Genomic DNA, 15533 nt, shown 5'->3' with positions numbered 1-15533 from the left:
AAAAAATATCACGCATATTGTATTTAATTAAATCTAGTATCCAGTGTCATTAAATTTTAGAAAAAATAGATTATGAACCGAGGTTATAAAATAATTTTATATCTTTATTAATTATAATTTATCATGATAAGTTTATTATCAATAATTTATGGTTAATGATAATATATTATACCGCCATTTAATTGTAATTTCTCATATATAATAAATTTATTAAATTTATAATAATTATTTTAAAAATCATATTCAAAATTATTTGTAATTAATAACAATATAAAATTATTTTAAATGGTGAGTATATCATTATTAAACTCAAAATTTTAAATATTTTTTTAATATCTTAAGTTCTAGATTTCTCTGCTTTCTCTTTTAATATATTTATTTTTTTTATTTCTCTTCCTGTTAAGAATTCATACATCTTTCTTAATGCATTTTTTTTTATTAACCAGAGAAGTGATTTTCGTCTTAAAATCATTAGCATTGAGTGGCTTATGGTAAACAATGACATTTGGAACTTATGGTTAACGATGTCATTAATTTTGGTAATGATAACTTACCTTGATATTTGGCAAAAGACTTGGAATGAGATTAGGTGCATTCAACATTTTAAGTGAATATGAAAAAATATTATTCACTCAAGTAGTTGATTTGTATAAGTCATATAAATCAACTTGATTCATATGTTTAAATTATATTCGTGTATTATATCAACTTGCATTACGATGTAGGATAATTTTAAAATTAACAAAAAAAAGTTAATTAATAAAGTTGTTTAATAAACGACTGTTCGTGGTTCATTTATTTTTTATTTTATTTACCATAAACGGCTGGTCGTGGTTCATCCGTACCTAAAAAAGTTAATTAATAAAGTTGTTTCAATCAATCAATTTTTTTTGCATTACAATCAATCAATCAAAATTAATAACCTTATTGTTAGTAACTACGAAACGAAACTAATTTAACTTTCAAGTTTTTAATGTAATCAACCGGCTGGATGTAGTCTGTTTCTTCTTTAAGGAGACATTATCTAATTATAATAGAAGATTAATTCTTTGTAAAGATTCTCAATATAAAAAAAATTAGATTAATTCTTTGTAAGGAGACATTATCTAATTATAATAGAAATTAAATGGTCATGGACTAATATTCTAAACTTTTTAGTGTCCGGGTGTAACCATTTTTAATTAACATAAATACATAGTTAAGAAACTCAACAGCTTATTGTTTCGAATTTTGTTGGTATAGCCAGCTATACACAGATTTGTTTCTGTTCTCTCAAAACCTGCGATTTTTTAACAGTAATTGTTTCTCATTGTTCCCGGCCATCTGAATTTATTTATGTCAAGCAATTAACAATAAAATTATTGCATAAATAATATTTCTCCAACTTTTATAATTACATATCAACATCAATCTAGAACCTATATAAGATGTCTGTTCAAAGCCCAAGATCACATTAGTAACTAGCTGCTTCAAACTCCAAAATAATTAATGGAGCCTCACTTTGTGGTTCCACTTCCCTTGATGTTTCTAATCACTCTTTGGCTTTTACTATCTCACCATGCCAACGCTGAAAGTTCCACGTATATTGTTCACATGGACAAGTCCCTGATGCCTCAAGTCTTTGCAAGCCATCACGATTGGTACGAATTCACCATTCATTCCATAAACTTAGCAACAGCTGATGATCCCTCTGAGCAACAGAAATAAGTGTACACTTACGATGATGCAATGCATGGATTCAGTGCAGTGCTATCATCAGAGGAGTTGGAGACCCTAAAGAACACTCATGGTTTTGTCACAGCTTACCCTGATAGATCTGCCACCATAGACACCACACACACCTTTGAGTTTCTCTCTTTTAATCCCTCCAATGGCCTGTGGAATGCTTCAAATTTTGGAGAAGGTGTCATTGTGGGTATGATTGACACAGGTGTCAGGCCTGAAAGTGAGAGCTTCAAAGATGATGGCATGAGCAGAAACATCCCTTCCAAATGGAAAGGAACATGCGAGCCAGGACAAGACTTCAATACCTCCACGTGTAACTTCAAGTTAATTGGGGCTAGGTACTTCAACAAGGGTGTGAAAGCAGCGAATCCCAACATCACAATAAGAATGAACTCAGCGAGAGACACTCGGGGACATGGAAGCCACACATCATCCACTGTTGCTGGCAACTATGTTAATGGTGCTTCTTTCTTTGGCTACGCCAAAGGGGTAGCAAGAGGCATTGCACCAAGAGCTAGGCTTGCCATGTACAAGGTCCTTTGGGACGAAGGGGGTCACGGCTCTGATGTTCTTGCAGGAATGGACCAAGCCATTGCTGATGGGGTTGATGTCATTTCAATCTCATTGGGCTTTGATAGTGTTCCACTTTATGAGGATCCGGTGGCAATAGCTGCTTTTGCAGCAATGGAAAAAGGGGTGTTGGTTTCATCTTCAGCAGGAAACGCAGGTACTATACTTGGCACCTTGCACAATGGAATCCCTTGGGTCTTAACCGTGGCAGCAGGCACCATAGACCGCACATTTGGAAGCTTGACACTGGGAGATGGTAAAATCATTGTGGGTTGTACCTTGTTTGCTGCTAACTCAATAGTGGAGAAGTTTCCACTTATTTACAACAAGACTGTATCAGCATGCAACTCGGTTAAACTATTAACCGGAGTAGCCACAAGAGGGATCATTATATGTGATGCCTTGGACTCAGTTTCTGTCTTAACCCAAATAGCTTCTGTTACCGCGGCCAGTGTGTATGGGGCTGTGTTTATCTCTGAGGATCCAGAACTAATTGAAAGAAGACGTTTGTTCACTCCAAGCATTGTGATCAGCCCAAATGATGCAAAATCGGTGATCAAGTACGCGAAAAGTGCTCAAAAACCATTTGCCAGCATCAACTTTCAACAAACATTTGTTGGAATAAAGCCAGCACCAGCTGTTGCAATTTACTCTTCAAGAGGTCCTTCACCAAGCTACCCGGGGATCTTGAAGCCTGATGTAATGGCACCTGGCTCCAATGTTCTGGCTGCTTTTGTTCCAAATAAACCTTCAGCCAGAATTGGCACAAATGTGTTTTTGTCAAGTGACTACAATTTCTTGTCTGGAACATCCATGGCATGTCCTCATGCATCTGGTGTTGCTGCTCTTTTGAAAGCAGCACACCCTGATTGGAGTGCAGCTGCTATAAGATCTGCATTGGTTACAACTGCTAATCCCCTTGATAATACTCAAAATCCAATCAGGGATAATGCAAACCTATTTCAATATGCTTCTCCTCTTGCTATGGGAGCTGGTGAGATTGAACCTAATAGAGCACTTGATCCTGGTCTCATATATGATGCCACCCCTCAGAACTATGTTAACCTCCTTTGTGCTTTGGGATACACAAACAACCAAATCTTATCCATCACAAGATCAAGGTCCTATGAATGTTCTGCCAACCCCTCATCTGATCTTAACTACCCTTCGTTTATAGTTTTGTATAGTAACAAAACAAGATCAACAGTCCGAGAGTTTAGGAGGATCGTGACCAATGTTGGAGATGGTGCTGCTACTTACAAAGTCAAGGTGACACAACCCAAGGGCTCTGTTGTCAAGGTGTCACCTGAGACATTGGCATTTGGCTATAAGAATGAGAAGCAGAGCTACTCTGTTACTGTAAAGTACACAAGAAACAAGAAAGAAAACATCTCATTTGGGGACATTGTTTGGGTCGAAGATGGTGGTGCACGCACGGTTAGAAGCCCCATTGTAGTGGCACCCAATGAACTTGCATGAGTTCAAGTTTGTTCATTCTTCTAGTGGCCATCACATCCTCTCCCTCAACGGTATAGACCATATATTATATTATACAGTTGTTGTATAATGCTGTTTGACAAGGATTTGAAGAACAACTCTGAATAAGGACAAAAACTTTGGTATCGGTGAATTAATTTTGTTGTTTTAGGCATCAAACATGTGTTTTAAACTAGGTCGTCTCCACCTACAAGGAAATCTTTTCCAAATCACATCTAGATAACCATTTTAGAATGGACATCATAGTAATTAACATGTATCTTCTTTACGTACTGAATCAATTCCATAACATACTTAGACCATATGTCTAATTGCATATTCCACTTTTAATGGATAGAGCGATCGTGAGCTTCAATCCTTATTTAATTTTTATTTTCCTCCTCGTTGCCGTCCCATTCAATGATTCAAACAGCTGAGACGATTCCCATATGTCTCATCCATTCAATTTGGCTTTTGATTTGTCGACATAGCAGACAATACTGATAGGATTTTGTATATATAGTAATATCTCATCTAGTTGAAGCCCACGAACATGTGTAGTCTTAAACCACGGGAGAGCTCACAAAATACATTTGGAGTTCTTCAACTTTTCTCCCGTAGAAGCATTAACATGTTTACGATAGAAATGATCCATATATGACTAGCACTTCCCAACCTCTCAATTTTCTCTTTCAATTCGCTGCAATAATCATTCTAAACTCACCCGCCAATTATGGGATTTGATAAAATGAGCAAAAGAGTATTTAACGATAAAAAAGAACCACAAAATTAACATGTAAGTTTTGAATAATTTTCCTTTCCTTTCTTGGGTTCCACCTATCCCCAGGGAAATCCACGGAGAATAAAAAGAACACACATTGCAGGTTAACTGAAATATGTAAAAAACAATACACAGATGTGTCACATGTCACATGTCTAAGCATCATTCGACTTAATTCCAACGATGGACATAAGGAAGTGGAGCTTCTCCTTGATTTCAGCGGGGTCATCGAGAGTACCAGTTGGGGGCTCAACTCCAGTGAAGATGTAGAGAGCCTTTAATTCATCTGAACATGATCCTTGCATTCTACCTTCATATCCTACTATCTTACGTATAATATTCATCGCTTTCCATATCTTCTCCTCATCCAATACAACAACCTGCAAAAGCTACATTTAATATGTGGCAATAAAACTTTTAAGTTTATCTACATATGCAAGTTCACATCTCTCTACTAGGTTAATTATTTTCATATGGAATGCAATAAACGTCAAAGGTAAAGTCCACGGGCAAAACTATTTAGAATTCAAAGCACCCCACCCAAAACAATTATCACAAGTACCTAAGTTATAATTAGATATTCACTTCATCATGTAGTAACAAAAAGGCTGTCTTAAAATACACTTAAATTAGGCCTGACCTCTTGAGAAGGGCAAACAATGTTTTCTCCAGAGGAACATTCAGATGGCCTGGACTCTTCTTCTACAGACGAAACAAGAACCTCCGTAGAATCTGTATGCCCATCAACTTTTGAAGATCCTGCAAGCATATTCATTAATTCAGATGTCAGGGCTCCAAATAAATATTAGCCCTCTAGGAACAGTAAATGGAACACAGAATGGAAATGGCAAACACATTCTGTGGTCAAACCTTCATGCAAATAAATTGTGTATCCGCACTCGTCAGGGTCTATCCGTTTTCCATCAAACAAATCAACTTCACCTTCATTAGCAATTTCTATAGCTTCTGCATCTAGCGGGTACGTCCTTTTATTTAATTCATGCAGCTGTGATTCTTGATTTTCAAAGTCAGAATTGTTATTATCTAACTTCTCATTTTGCAGTATAGTAGGACAATCCGGCGGAGGCTCCTGTTCCTCTTTGGCAACTATATGTATGTCAATATTTTCAGACGAGTCCTCCTCAACTGAAATATTATAAGCCAGCGCTTCTATAGGCAAATCTCCAATTGGTTCAGCTGGAATCAGCAGTTCAGAAGGTTCAGCCATTGGCTTATGTGAATCATTTGTGTTATCAAATACTTTTCCTTCTAACATAGTATCCTTACTTTCATCATTTCTTGAATGAAGCATCTCTTCACATACATTTGGATCTTGTTCCTTTCCCAAGTCTTCTTCAACGATACCACTATGTGTGTCTTCCCATGCTACCTCCATATCTTCAACAGCTGGACCAAATTTTTTATCACTTTCATTTGCCCCTCCACATATTCCTTCTACATATTCTCCTCTCTCCCGTGTCATATCAGTTCTAGCTTCATCTCTAATTTTTTCTAACAGCCCCTTTGTTTCTCTTTGTAACTCTGCTTCCTCTATGTCACCCTCCATGGCCTGATCCTCGGATTCCTCTAAAACCACAGTTGTAACATCAAAGGGAGTCTTAAATTCTTCAATCATTGTCACAACTACATTTTTATCCCCACTTATTAGTTGCACTTGCACCCCATTAGTTTCTCCTCTTGAGTGTCCTTCTATTCCATCGGTGGCATCTTCTTCTTGTGGACCACACTCACTCCCTGATGTCATATTTTCCCCATTCTCCAAACATTGAACACCAACCATTTCAATGTCTCTCTTTATTTCATATACAAGGACTTGCTCCTCTTCATATGTGTGTATAACATCATTGCCTGGCTGAAAACACATCTCTTCACGCAACAAAGTATCCTGAGGAGTAGGCCTAGGGAGCAACTTACTCATTAAACTCTGAGTGCAAGCATGGCTAGCCAAGAAAATAGCACAAGGCATAGAAACAACAATGCCAACAGCAGAAGCAACCACAAGAGGTGGAACAACCACCGGGGCAGCAGAAGCTAAGAAGCCAGCCACTAAGATCTTCCTTCCCAGACAGAGTCCCCTTTTGAGCAACCACCTCCTCACCTTACAACCATTTCCAGCATTATTTTTGAACGAGTATTTACTACTAGTAGTATACCATTCTTCATCTTCTGCTTCTTCCAATTCCATCCTATATAATATATACATAATGTCATTGAAAGTTGAAAAAAAAAAAAACTTGTAATATGTATCGACTCTTGAGATTAAAGAGTGAAATTTCTCTATGTATGTCTGTCACGTCTTACAAATACATTACTGATTAGCAAAGTGAATAGATTAAAGCGTGAAATTTGTCTTATATAATGAAATCCAGGAAGAGAGGGAAGATAACAGAACAAGAAGGTGGATCGGAGTTTTACCTGAACTGAATGAAAGATAAATAAACTTCAAACTTCTAACCTCTAAGATCTAATATGCTACTGTGCTTCACCTTCACTTTGACTCTGTCGCCTGGCTAAATTCAAGTGATTAATTTTGGTAAAAATGCAGTGTCTGGTTCATCATTCGCATCTGCTTATGTTGACGGCACGTGCTAGAAAGAGAGGGATGAGTCGACAGCTGCAGGGTAAGGAGACTGCCACCTCAATTTCTTTTGCATGCAGCATTCAATATGCACTAAGATTTACGTAAGCGTTAATCATCTAATTATCTAAATAATATATGTTGGTGTCATTATTCATAGGATAAAATATTTTCTTTTTCTTGAAAGTTCAGTTTTAGTTTCTCTAAAACAGTTTGTGTTTTTTTTCTCAAATTTTGAAACGTATCATTTGCTTCTCAAATTGTTATCTAAATTATTAATTTTTACTTATATATTTTAAAATTAGAAAAATAAAAAACATACAAATTGTGTTAAAGAAACTAAAATCAAACTTTTTAAATTTTGGAGGAACTAAAAAATATTTCTCTTAGAAATAAAAATTCAATGATAACTTTTTCTTTCTTATGTCAAACAAATTATATGTCTTATTTAATTCATTGGGTCAAAAATTAACTTCTCTTATCATGTGTGAGGGTCCTTGGTCAATAAAATTTTGAATCAATCTTTTGAGTTGATGATAATGCATTGATATTTCAAATAATTTTATAACATCATTCAATCACATATTATCATTAATATAACTTTTAAAATAAATTTATAAAAGTCAACAAACTTATTAAAAAATAATAATTTATAATTAAATAATAGAGTAAAAATAATTTTAAAGTGTAAGTGCATAATTTTTTTTCTCTTAAAATGTTTACTTAACTTTTAACATTATTGAATTTCATTATCTCTAGTTTAGACTTTTTTTTTGTTTTTATTAAAATATTTCTTGAATGTTACAAGTTACAACACTAATATTCTTAAATAATGATTTTTTTTCTAAAAAAAATTTGAATCATCTTAATGATATAAAATATACTTTAACTTTTCTAATTAATGACTAATTTTTATTTTCTAATAAAAAAATCTTACCGATCACCATTAAGAGGTGAAGTGTCCCTCCAACCAAGTTAAATTCCCATCTTAAAACTACTTGTGTATGTTTTCTTGAGATTTGAGAATCAATTTTTTCTAATGATTTTTATTTTTTAAATTGCAAACTAAACAACTAAGGGTATGTTTACTTGTATTTTTATTTGTTGTTTTAACTTTTTAATTACAAAATCGTTATCTTATTTTGACTTTGTTTCTTATTTGATTTAATATCACCATGATTATGGTCTTAAAGCTTATTAATGATACTTACGATATTCTAATAAATTTTAATCTTTGAATCAATCGTAAGCCTAATTCTCGGTTCGAACAGTAAATAATTTTGTAATTATTAGTTTTTGTATCTTGGGCCATGGGCTGTTAAGGCATTGGGCCTGCCAAAGCTGTCGTTTGGTGACAGTGAGTCAGCGACGTGCGGGTGCTTGGTGTACTGTACGGCCGTAATTTCAATTTTGAAGTGTTTGAGAGAGAGAGGGAGACACAACACAAGGGAAGGAAAACCAAGTGGAATCAATAGCCATGAAGATCGTTCGGAAAGACCTCGTACCCAATGGACCTGGCAGCGTTAAGGTGCAATTCCAATTCTATGCACTTTGATTCTTTTAATTTTTCCGTAAAATTTGTTGTTTACGGTTATGGCATGCAGATGGTTGCAGTGGATTCGGATGATCTCTGGTTTGCGTATAACCTGATAGCTCCCGGAGACTCTGTCATGGCCGTTACTGTCAGGTACTCCTTCTCTCAATTCTCGCTTCCTTCGATCCTTTAATCTCATTTTTCAATTTTCTTTGTTGTAATTGTATCAGGAAGGTTCTAAGAGAAGCTGCTAGTGGCGGACGGGAAGCAGAACGCGTCAAGCTCAAATTGGAAATTAAAGTCCAAGAGGTTTTTCTTTTTCTTTTTGCCTCTTCAATTTGATTTCTATTATTTTTTTCAGTTTTTCTCTGAAGGCGATTTTGTTTTATACTAGCTTGCTGATTATGACAAAGAAGGTTCTATTTTACGTGTTCGCGGAAAGAACATTTTGGAGAATGAATATGTCAAGGTACTTAACTGAAACTGTAACTGCCGTCCCGCTTTTAACTTTAAACTGTTACTGCTGAGCGTAACTTCTCATCTTTGTGATTCACTGCAGATAGGAGCTTTTCATACTTTAGAACTCGAACTGCAGCGCCCGTTTGTGCTCAGAAAGGTGTTTCTCTTAAATAATTATGATTCCTGTTACTGACTTACTGTTCCTTTTGTGTTGTTAAATATGCGCTTCACATGCATACAAGCTAGGCCTTTTGCTTGGATGTATCATTGTGCCATTATGATTAGAATTATGAACAAAAGAAATTGGGGAGGAGCCAACGAGTAATATTTAGGAAATCTGCATTGGAATAGTTTTTTTTTCCTTCTTACCTCTTGTGCAGAATCATGATTACTGAAGATTACATTTTGCCTTCTGCAGGATGTTTGGGATTCTTTGGCTTTGGAGGTACTACAGCAGGCCTCTGGTACATTATCAGTTATATGAATCTCCCAATTTTTTTAATCATTTATACTTATGGGAATTTGAGTAGTGTAATCTGCCTGCATAGAAATTACAAAATCTGCTAATTTGAAGAATGAAGATATTTCTTTAACAGTACAAGTTTTAACTTGCATATTCAGTTTTCCTGACATTAGATCTGACAAATGCACCTATGATCAATTGATCAAATTGTTGAATTTCTACTTTATGTGAATTCTTAAATCCTGCACACATTTAAGTAGGCAGTTTACCAAAAATGGTGGAAAGAATGAAATAAATGCTTCATCTAGAATCAAAGTCATATTTATAAAGCAAAAATGGATTTAATATTCCTCAGTTGGTGTAAATTTTTGTAATCAAAATGGTGAATAAAAATATCATGCACATTTTGCAGATCCTGGTGCAAGTGCTGATCTAGCCGTGGTGTTGATGCAAGAAGGATTAGCCCATATCCTCCTTGTTGGTAGAAGGTTAACTTTCACTTCAATATGTTTCATTTATATATTACTTATAATAGCATTTTATGCATAAGATAATATGCTCAGCACTCTATATTAGTAAAAATGGTTGGTGTTAGTCAGATTTGTTTGATTTCTGTGGGTAACCACAGACACTGGAAATTAAATACATGTTCTTCCTGTTGATAGTCTAGTTAACTTTTGGCATGTAATTGTGTCATTGCAATGAATTGATTTGTCTTATTATGTCTAATAAAACAGTATGACTGTTACTCGTTCACGGATAGAAACATCAATTCCTCGCAAACATGGGCCTGCAATTGCTGGTTATGAGAAAGTATGATCTCTCTCTCTATTGTAAGATATCAGTGAATGAATTCAATAATTTGAATGATACGAATCTAAGGCATCCTCCTCCCTTTTGTAGGCTTTGGATAAGTTCTTTCAGAATGTTTTGCAGGTAAATCCTGCCCAAGGACTTAGGTTTCTTATCTTTAGCATCTATCCTCATTAGTCATACATATACCATATAAAAATTGAAAAGGATTTACTGTGATATATAAAACTTCTTTTTCAATAGAGGGTGTTTATGAAATTTATGAATTGAATGCTAAGATCTACTGCAAATTCAAATACCCTTCAAATCTCTATAACCTGATTTGTGTTATTTTATATATGTTAGCTTTGAATTGATGTTCTTTATTAACTGCCGTACAGCCACGTACATACCCATGGTAACATGAGATGCCCATGGTAATATCATACCCATGTACCAAACATGGGCATCTTGCTGAAGAATCCAATATTAGTAATATTAGATGCCTGGATGAGGATGCCTGTACATCAAATATCTCCTTATTGTATAAATGAATTTGTCTTTTCTATGTTTCTTTGCTCCTTGCTTTAGAGGACATATCATGATCTTTTGCTGTAGTCTTTCTTTCTTATCATTAATAATGTTATATTTGTACTTTTATCAAACGAAAGCGTAAAAGGGGCATTTACAAATTTACTGGATTCTACCAATCTTTTCAGGCTTTCTTGAAACATATAGATTTCAACGTGGTTCGTTGTGCTGTAATTGCAAGTCCAGGATTTACAAAGGTAAGTAATTGTTCCCTGTTTGTGTTATTTGGGCTTCATTCGTGGTGAATATTTACAAATTTGATACAATGTGTGAGTGTGTCTGCATGTATGCATTACTATTTATTAATTATTAATAATAAATAAAAAATTTCTTTAATGATTTGTATGTGCATAAGTGCGGACAGGATTTTGGTACAGAGATGTTTATAATGCTTATATTTTAAATCTCTGTTTCTGTTTCAGGATCAGTTTCACCGTCACTTATTTTTGGAGGCAGAACGAAGACAGTTGCGACCTATTATTGAAAATAAATCACGCATCATTCTTGTGCATACAAGTTCAGGATACAAGTATGGTTTGCTTTCTTTATTTGCCTGTTCTCTGTTCCTACTTTTCTAGGACTTTACAAAAGCTATGTTAGGTAATTAGAATTGACACAAACACGTGAAGATTATTGTGGTCACTGATCAGTTAGTAGCTTGACTTGCATAATTTTTCTGATATGCTGGTATAATGTGCCTGTCTTTAACACTTGATTTAACAAAGTCGTACCCATATTGTTTGAGGCTGGTGACTGAAATTTGTTTTGACATTGTATCTGCTCCATATACATGGTTTTAAGTGAATGTGAAGTCTCATATGCCTTCCTGTCAAAGACATCCATTTATTTAGAATGAATTAAAAAAACCCAACAGACAAACATGGCAGCAAACAGAGATCAACACACTGTTGTTTTAAGGATTAACTTTGTAGTTCAATTGGTTGTGGGTACTGCAGTATCTGATTTATCTTATCTCTTTAGCATTGTTATTTATTATCTGTAGACATAGCTTAAAGGAGGTTTTGGATGCTCCAAATGTCATGAGTTTAATAAAAGATACTAAAGCAGCACAAGAGGTACCATCAAAACCAAATCAGTACACCTTTTTTACTTTTCCATTTGGCCCTGCAGCCCATGTTGAATATTTTCCATGTTCTGTTTACTTATCTTCTATTGAGCCTGGAACATGTTTTGTTTACTTATCTTCTACTGAGCCTGGAATAAGCTTTATTCTTTGTTTTCCTTCAGGTTCGAGTTATGAAGGATTTCTACGACATGCTTTCAAATGTCAGTTTCTATTTTTGAGATCATTTTGTTTACCTTGCCTATATTTATGGTTGGAATGTCGTAACCCAATTTTGAATTCTGTTGAGAATTAGTTTGACTTTAAGAATTTGATAAGATTAGAGACATTAAATTTAGGTGAATCAATAACGTCTTTGTATAACTTCTATTTGCTCATAGTCATATATCTAAAAGAAGAGTGTCAACCTTTTAGTCAGTTGCATGCTGAATTGGTATAATGACTTCTACTTAGATGCTTAGTTTATTGAAGCTACATAAGAGAAGTGCATCTTCTATAGAGTTTCTTGTTTATTTTTCATTCTAATCTTGTTTATTAAGTGTTTAAAATCAAATTTCATGATTTTTTTATCGAAAGAAAAAATTATCTCAAAGCTATATAGTGCTAACATTTTCCCTTACCAGCATGGGAGAGCTGCTTCAAGCTCTTGTAGTTGTTTACTTTCATTGCAGAATATAATTGCTTAGGTCCATGATATACAGATATAATAATACAATTTTTATTTTATAATTAGTAATTTAGGATACATGTAAGGTAGGATATGACATGACATGTATATAAAACCAGGCCGTCTTTTCTTCACACCATTACAGATAGAGTATTGGGAAAAATTGGATTTAATTATCAATGGATATTATCAGAAATAGGATTGACTATGGATTTGAGCAATAACACAATTTCATAAAGCTGCCATTTTCCCAATCCAAATAAAGTAGATTTTTCATAAAGATTTGGCTCAACATGTTCTATTGGATACGAGTAGAAGAACCCAGCTTGGTATTCTTAAAAGAATAGAGAAACCAAAACCAATTCAAGATAATACAGAATTATGTATAACATGTCATGAAACGTCAGCAATCAAATGAAAGCATCATAAGATGTCATAAATAAGACATTAGATAGGCTACTCCATGGTTGAAAGAAAAATAGGAGAAATGGATTTTTATTTTTAGCTTTGTCATTGCAAATACATTATAAACTAACCTTTATTAAGTATCCAAGTATCAGGTACGCTATCAGTATAAGATATGTACCAAAAGCTAGTACATTGGACATTTTAAAGTATCCATGTGTCCTAGGTTTAGCTTTACCATATGCATGGAAACATGATATCAGATGTTTTTACTGCTTGTTCTAAATTGTTTAATTTCATGATGTCTACTGTGCAGTTAATTATTGGAGAAACCCCTTATTGTGCATGTTACATAATGATTGATATTTGTTGAGTACAATCAAGAGTTATGAATGTAACTGGGTGGGTGCTGGATAAGCTAAAAAACGATCTTCCAGAGGATTTATCATGGGAAACCCTCATTGTCCTCCCTTGTGAACAATCAAGTATTAAAAATGTAATTTAGAGTGAGAATCAAAATCCAAAGGAAGTATAACCTTACCCTAAAAGGAGTGCTCACGTTTCTCCCTTAAATTATTGTCCTGACAAAAGCTTTGAATGACTTACCTCAATTTTGCATTTTCAGAAATCTTGGAAATCCTGATTAAATATCTTTGGTGTGGAACAGGATCCATCACGTGCTTGTTATGGAATGAAACATGTTGAGGTTGCCAATGAACGACTAGCTGTACAAACGCTTCTCATTACGGATGAGCTTTTCAGGTTTGTATGATATAGCCCTAAAATATTCTGAATCAAAGATGGCATGCTGGATTGTTCTATCTTATGCACACTCATTTTGATAGTCATGTATCCTGCTTTTTTGTTTAATTCAGCGATGTCTTATCTATCACTTTTCCATCCTTGGAAATGGTTTAGAATTTAGATCAAACTTCTTTGTAAACTACTGTTTACTTCACACAATTTTGTTTTATAGAAATATAAGCATTATAAACATCATGATAACTGAACTTTATCTTTGTGTTTTCTTTACAATCCTATTTGTTAGCTTTGGATTTGGGTTGTAATCCTGAAAATGCTCCTTTTGATATTGCGATAGAGTTGTGACTTCACTACTTGCTTTTGGTTATAGGAATTCAGATATAGCAACAAGAAAAAAGTATGTTAACTTGGTCAACTCTGTTAAGGATTCAGGAGGCTCTGTCCATGTATTTTCGTCCATGCATGTCTCTGGAGAACGTGAGTTTTATTGCTTTCGTTAATCTTTACTGTTTTGGGGGGTGGGTGTAGTGTGGGATATTTACTAATCCTAGAAGTCCATGAAACTAAGAATGGTGAACTAGTTTTGGAAAGAAGGTAAAAGTAATAAGATGGGAATATATAAACTAAAACATTCTGTTTCTCTTCCTCCTTGTTATTAGAGCTGCTTCATGGAAGTGAATGAAATTTCTGCACAAACATTTATGCTCTAGTTTTGTTTGTTTTAAATTGAATGTGCCAATTTTATACTGATGAACAGAACTAGCCCAGATAAGTGGCATTGCTGCAATTCTTCGATTTCCTCTCCCTGATCTTGAAGACATTGAGATGTGATGGACACAATGTTGGTCAAGCATGTTAGTGTTGACCATGGCTCCTCTCTGTTTTTAACTATTCTTAAATACTCGGCTGATGTTGCAACAGTCCCTGAGTCATCCTAGCGGGTTGCAGAATACGTTGAGCGAGGGGACTTGTATTACAAACCACACAATGCTAGTGTAAAATGCACCTTATATAGTAATATTACATTAGACTTTATTGCGTGGTTAAATTTCTTTGTATATTTTCCCTTAAAGAAAGTGTCTTTTTTAATTCTTGTGCGTTTATATTAAAAAAATTAAATTATGAATATACATTTTTAAAAAAATTTAAATATATTTTGGTATTTTTTATTTTACCTGGAAATAAAAATAGCTCATGTAATCACGTCAACAGGGTCAAATGGAAACCTTCAATATTCAACTAGTGATGAGCATTTTGAATTATTTTGCATGAGACCTTAATTTTAAATATAAGAAAAAATATATTTTGACAATATAAAATAGTTTTATACCATCATTTATTCATCATTAATGATAATTATGGTGACTTTTATGATAACTATTTTAAAAATAATATCAACAATAAATTGTTATTTGATGATAATACAAGATTATTTTATGCATGAAACACATGACTATTAAACTCTAAATATAATAATATTAAAAAGAGTAAATTATCTCTTTCATTTTCATTTTAGAAACTACGTGTTTTCTCCAAAAAAATCGGTGTAGGCCATCAATGATTCTGTTAAAAAAAAAAAAAAAAAGCTTCCAATGATGGTGAACACTTGTGAATGAATCTCTAAA

The 15533-nt window shown here is 34.1% G+C and overlaps 3 protein-coding genes across 4 annotated transcripts; 2 read left to right on the top strand and 1 right to left on the bottom strand.

Annotated features, from left to right (window-relative positions):
- Positions 1 to 1345: 1345 nt before the first annotated feature.
- On the top strand, positions 1346 to 4196 carry LOC114403047 (subtilisin-like protease SBT1.1). The gene has a single exon (XM_028365757.1). It carries the CDS (start codon positions 1729 to 1731, stop codon positions 3772 to 3774), a length of 2046 nt encoding a protein of 681 aa, XP_028221558.1. The 5' UTR covers positions 1346 to 1728; the 3' UTR covers positions 3775 to 4196.
- A 324-nt stretch (positions 4197 to 4520) lies between these two features.
- On the bottom strand, positions 4521 to 7159 carry LOC114402556. Of its 2 annotated transcripts, none has more exons than XM_028365180.1 (4): positions 7029 to 7159; positions 5423 to 6759; positions 5193 to 5311; positions 4521 to 4932 (listed from the first exon to the last, which is right to left on the bottom strand). In XM_028365180.1, exons 2-4 carry the CDS (start codon positions 6756 to 6758, stop codon positions 4708 to 4710), a joined length of 1680 nt encoding a protein of 559 aa, XP_028220981.1. In that variant the 5' UTR covers position 6759; positions 7029 to 7159; the 3' UTR covers positions 4521 to 4707. The 2 variants fall into 2 exon arrangements, with proteins under 2 accessions (XP_028220981.1, XP_028220980.1); XM_028365179.1 differs by having other exon boundaries at positions 6989 to 7123.
- A 1366-nt stretch (positions 7160 to 8525) lies between these two features.
- LOC114401197 (protein PELOTA 1-like) lies at positions 8526 to 14997 on the top strand. Its single transcript, XM_028363660.1, has 16 exons — positions 8526 to 8679; positions 8756 to 8838; positions 8916 to 8994; positions 9080 to 9154; positions 9245 to 9301; positions 9563 to 9608; positions 10020 to 10095; positions 10345 to 10420; positions 10511 to 10543; positions 11119 to 11187; positions 11413 to 11519; positions 11994 to 12066; positions 12239 to 12277; positions 13814 to 13908; positions 14279 to 14385; positions 14666 to 14997. The coding sequence occupies exons 1-16, from the start codon at positions 8629 to 8631 to the stop codon at positions 14737 to 14739; spliced, it is 1140 nt and encodes a 379-aa protein (XP_028219461.1). The 5' UTR covers positions 8526 to 8628; the 3' UTR covers positions 14740 to 14997.
- The last annotated feature ends 536 nt before the right edge of the window (positions 14998 to 15533 follow it).

Source organism: Glycine soja, chromosome 20, assembly GCF_004193775.1.
Source record: "Glycine soja cultivar W05 chromosome 20, ASM419377v2, whole genome shotgun sequence".
Taxonomy (NCBI): Eukaryota; Viridiplantae; Streptophyta; class Magnoliopsida; order Fabales; family Fabaceae; genus Glycine; species Glycine soja.
Note: the sequence above shows the minus strand (reverse complement) of the source record. Positions and strands in the feature narration are given on the sequence as shown.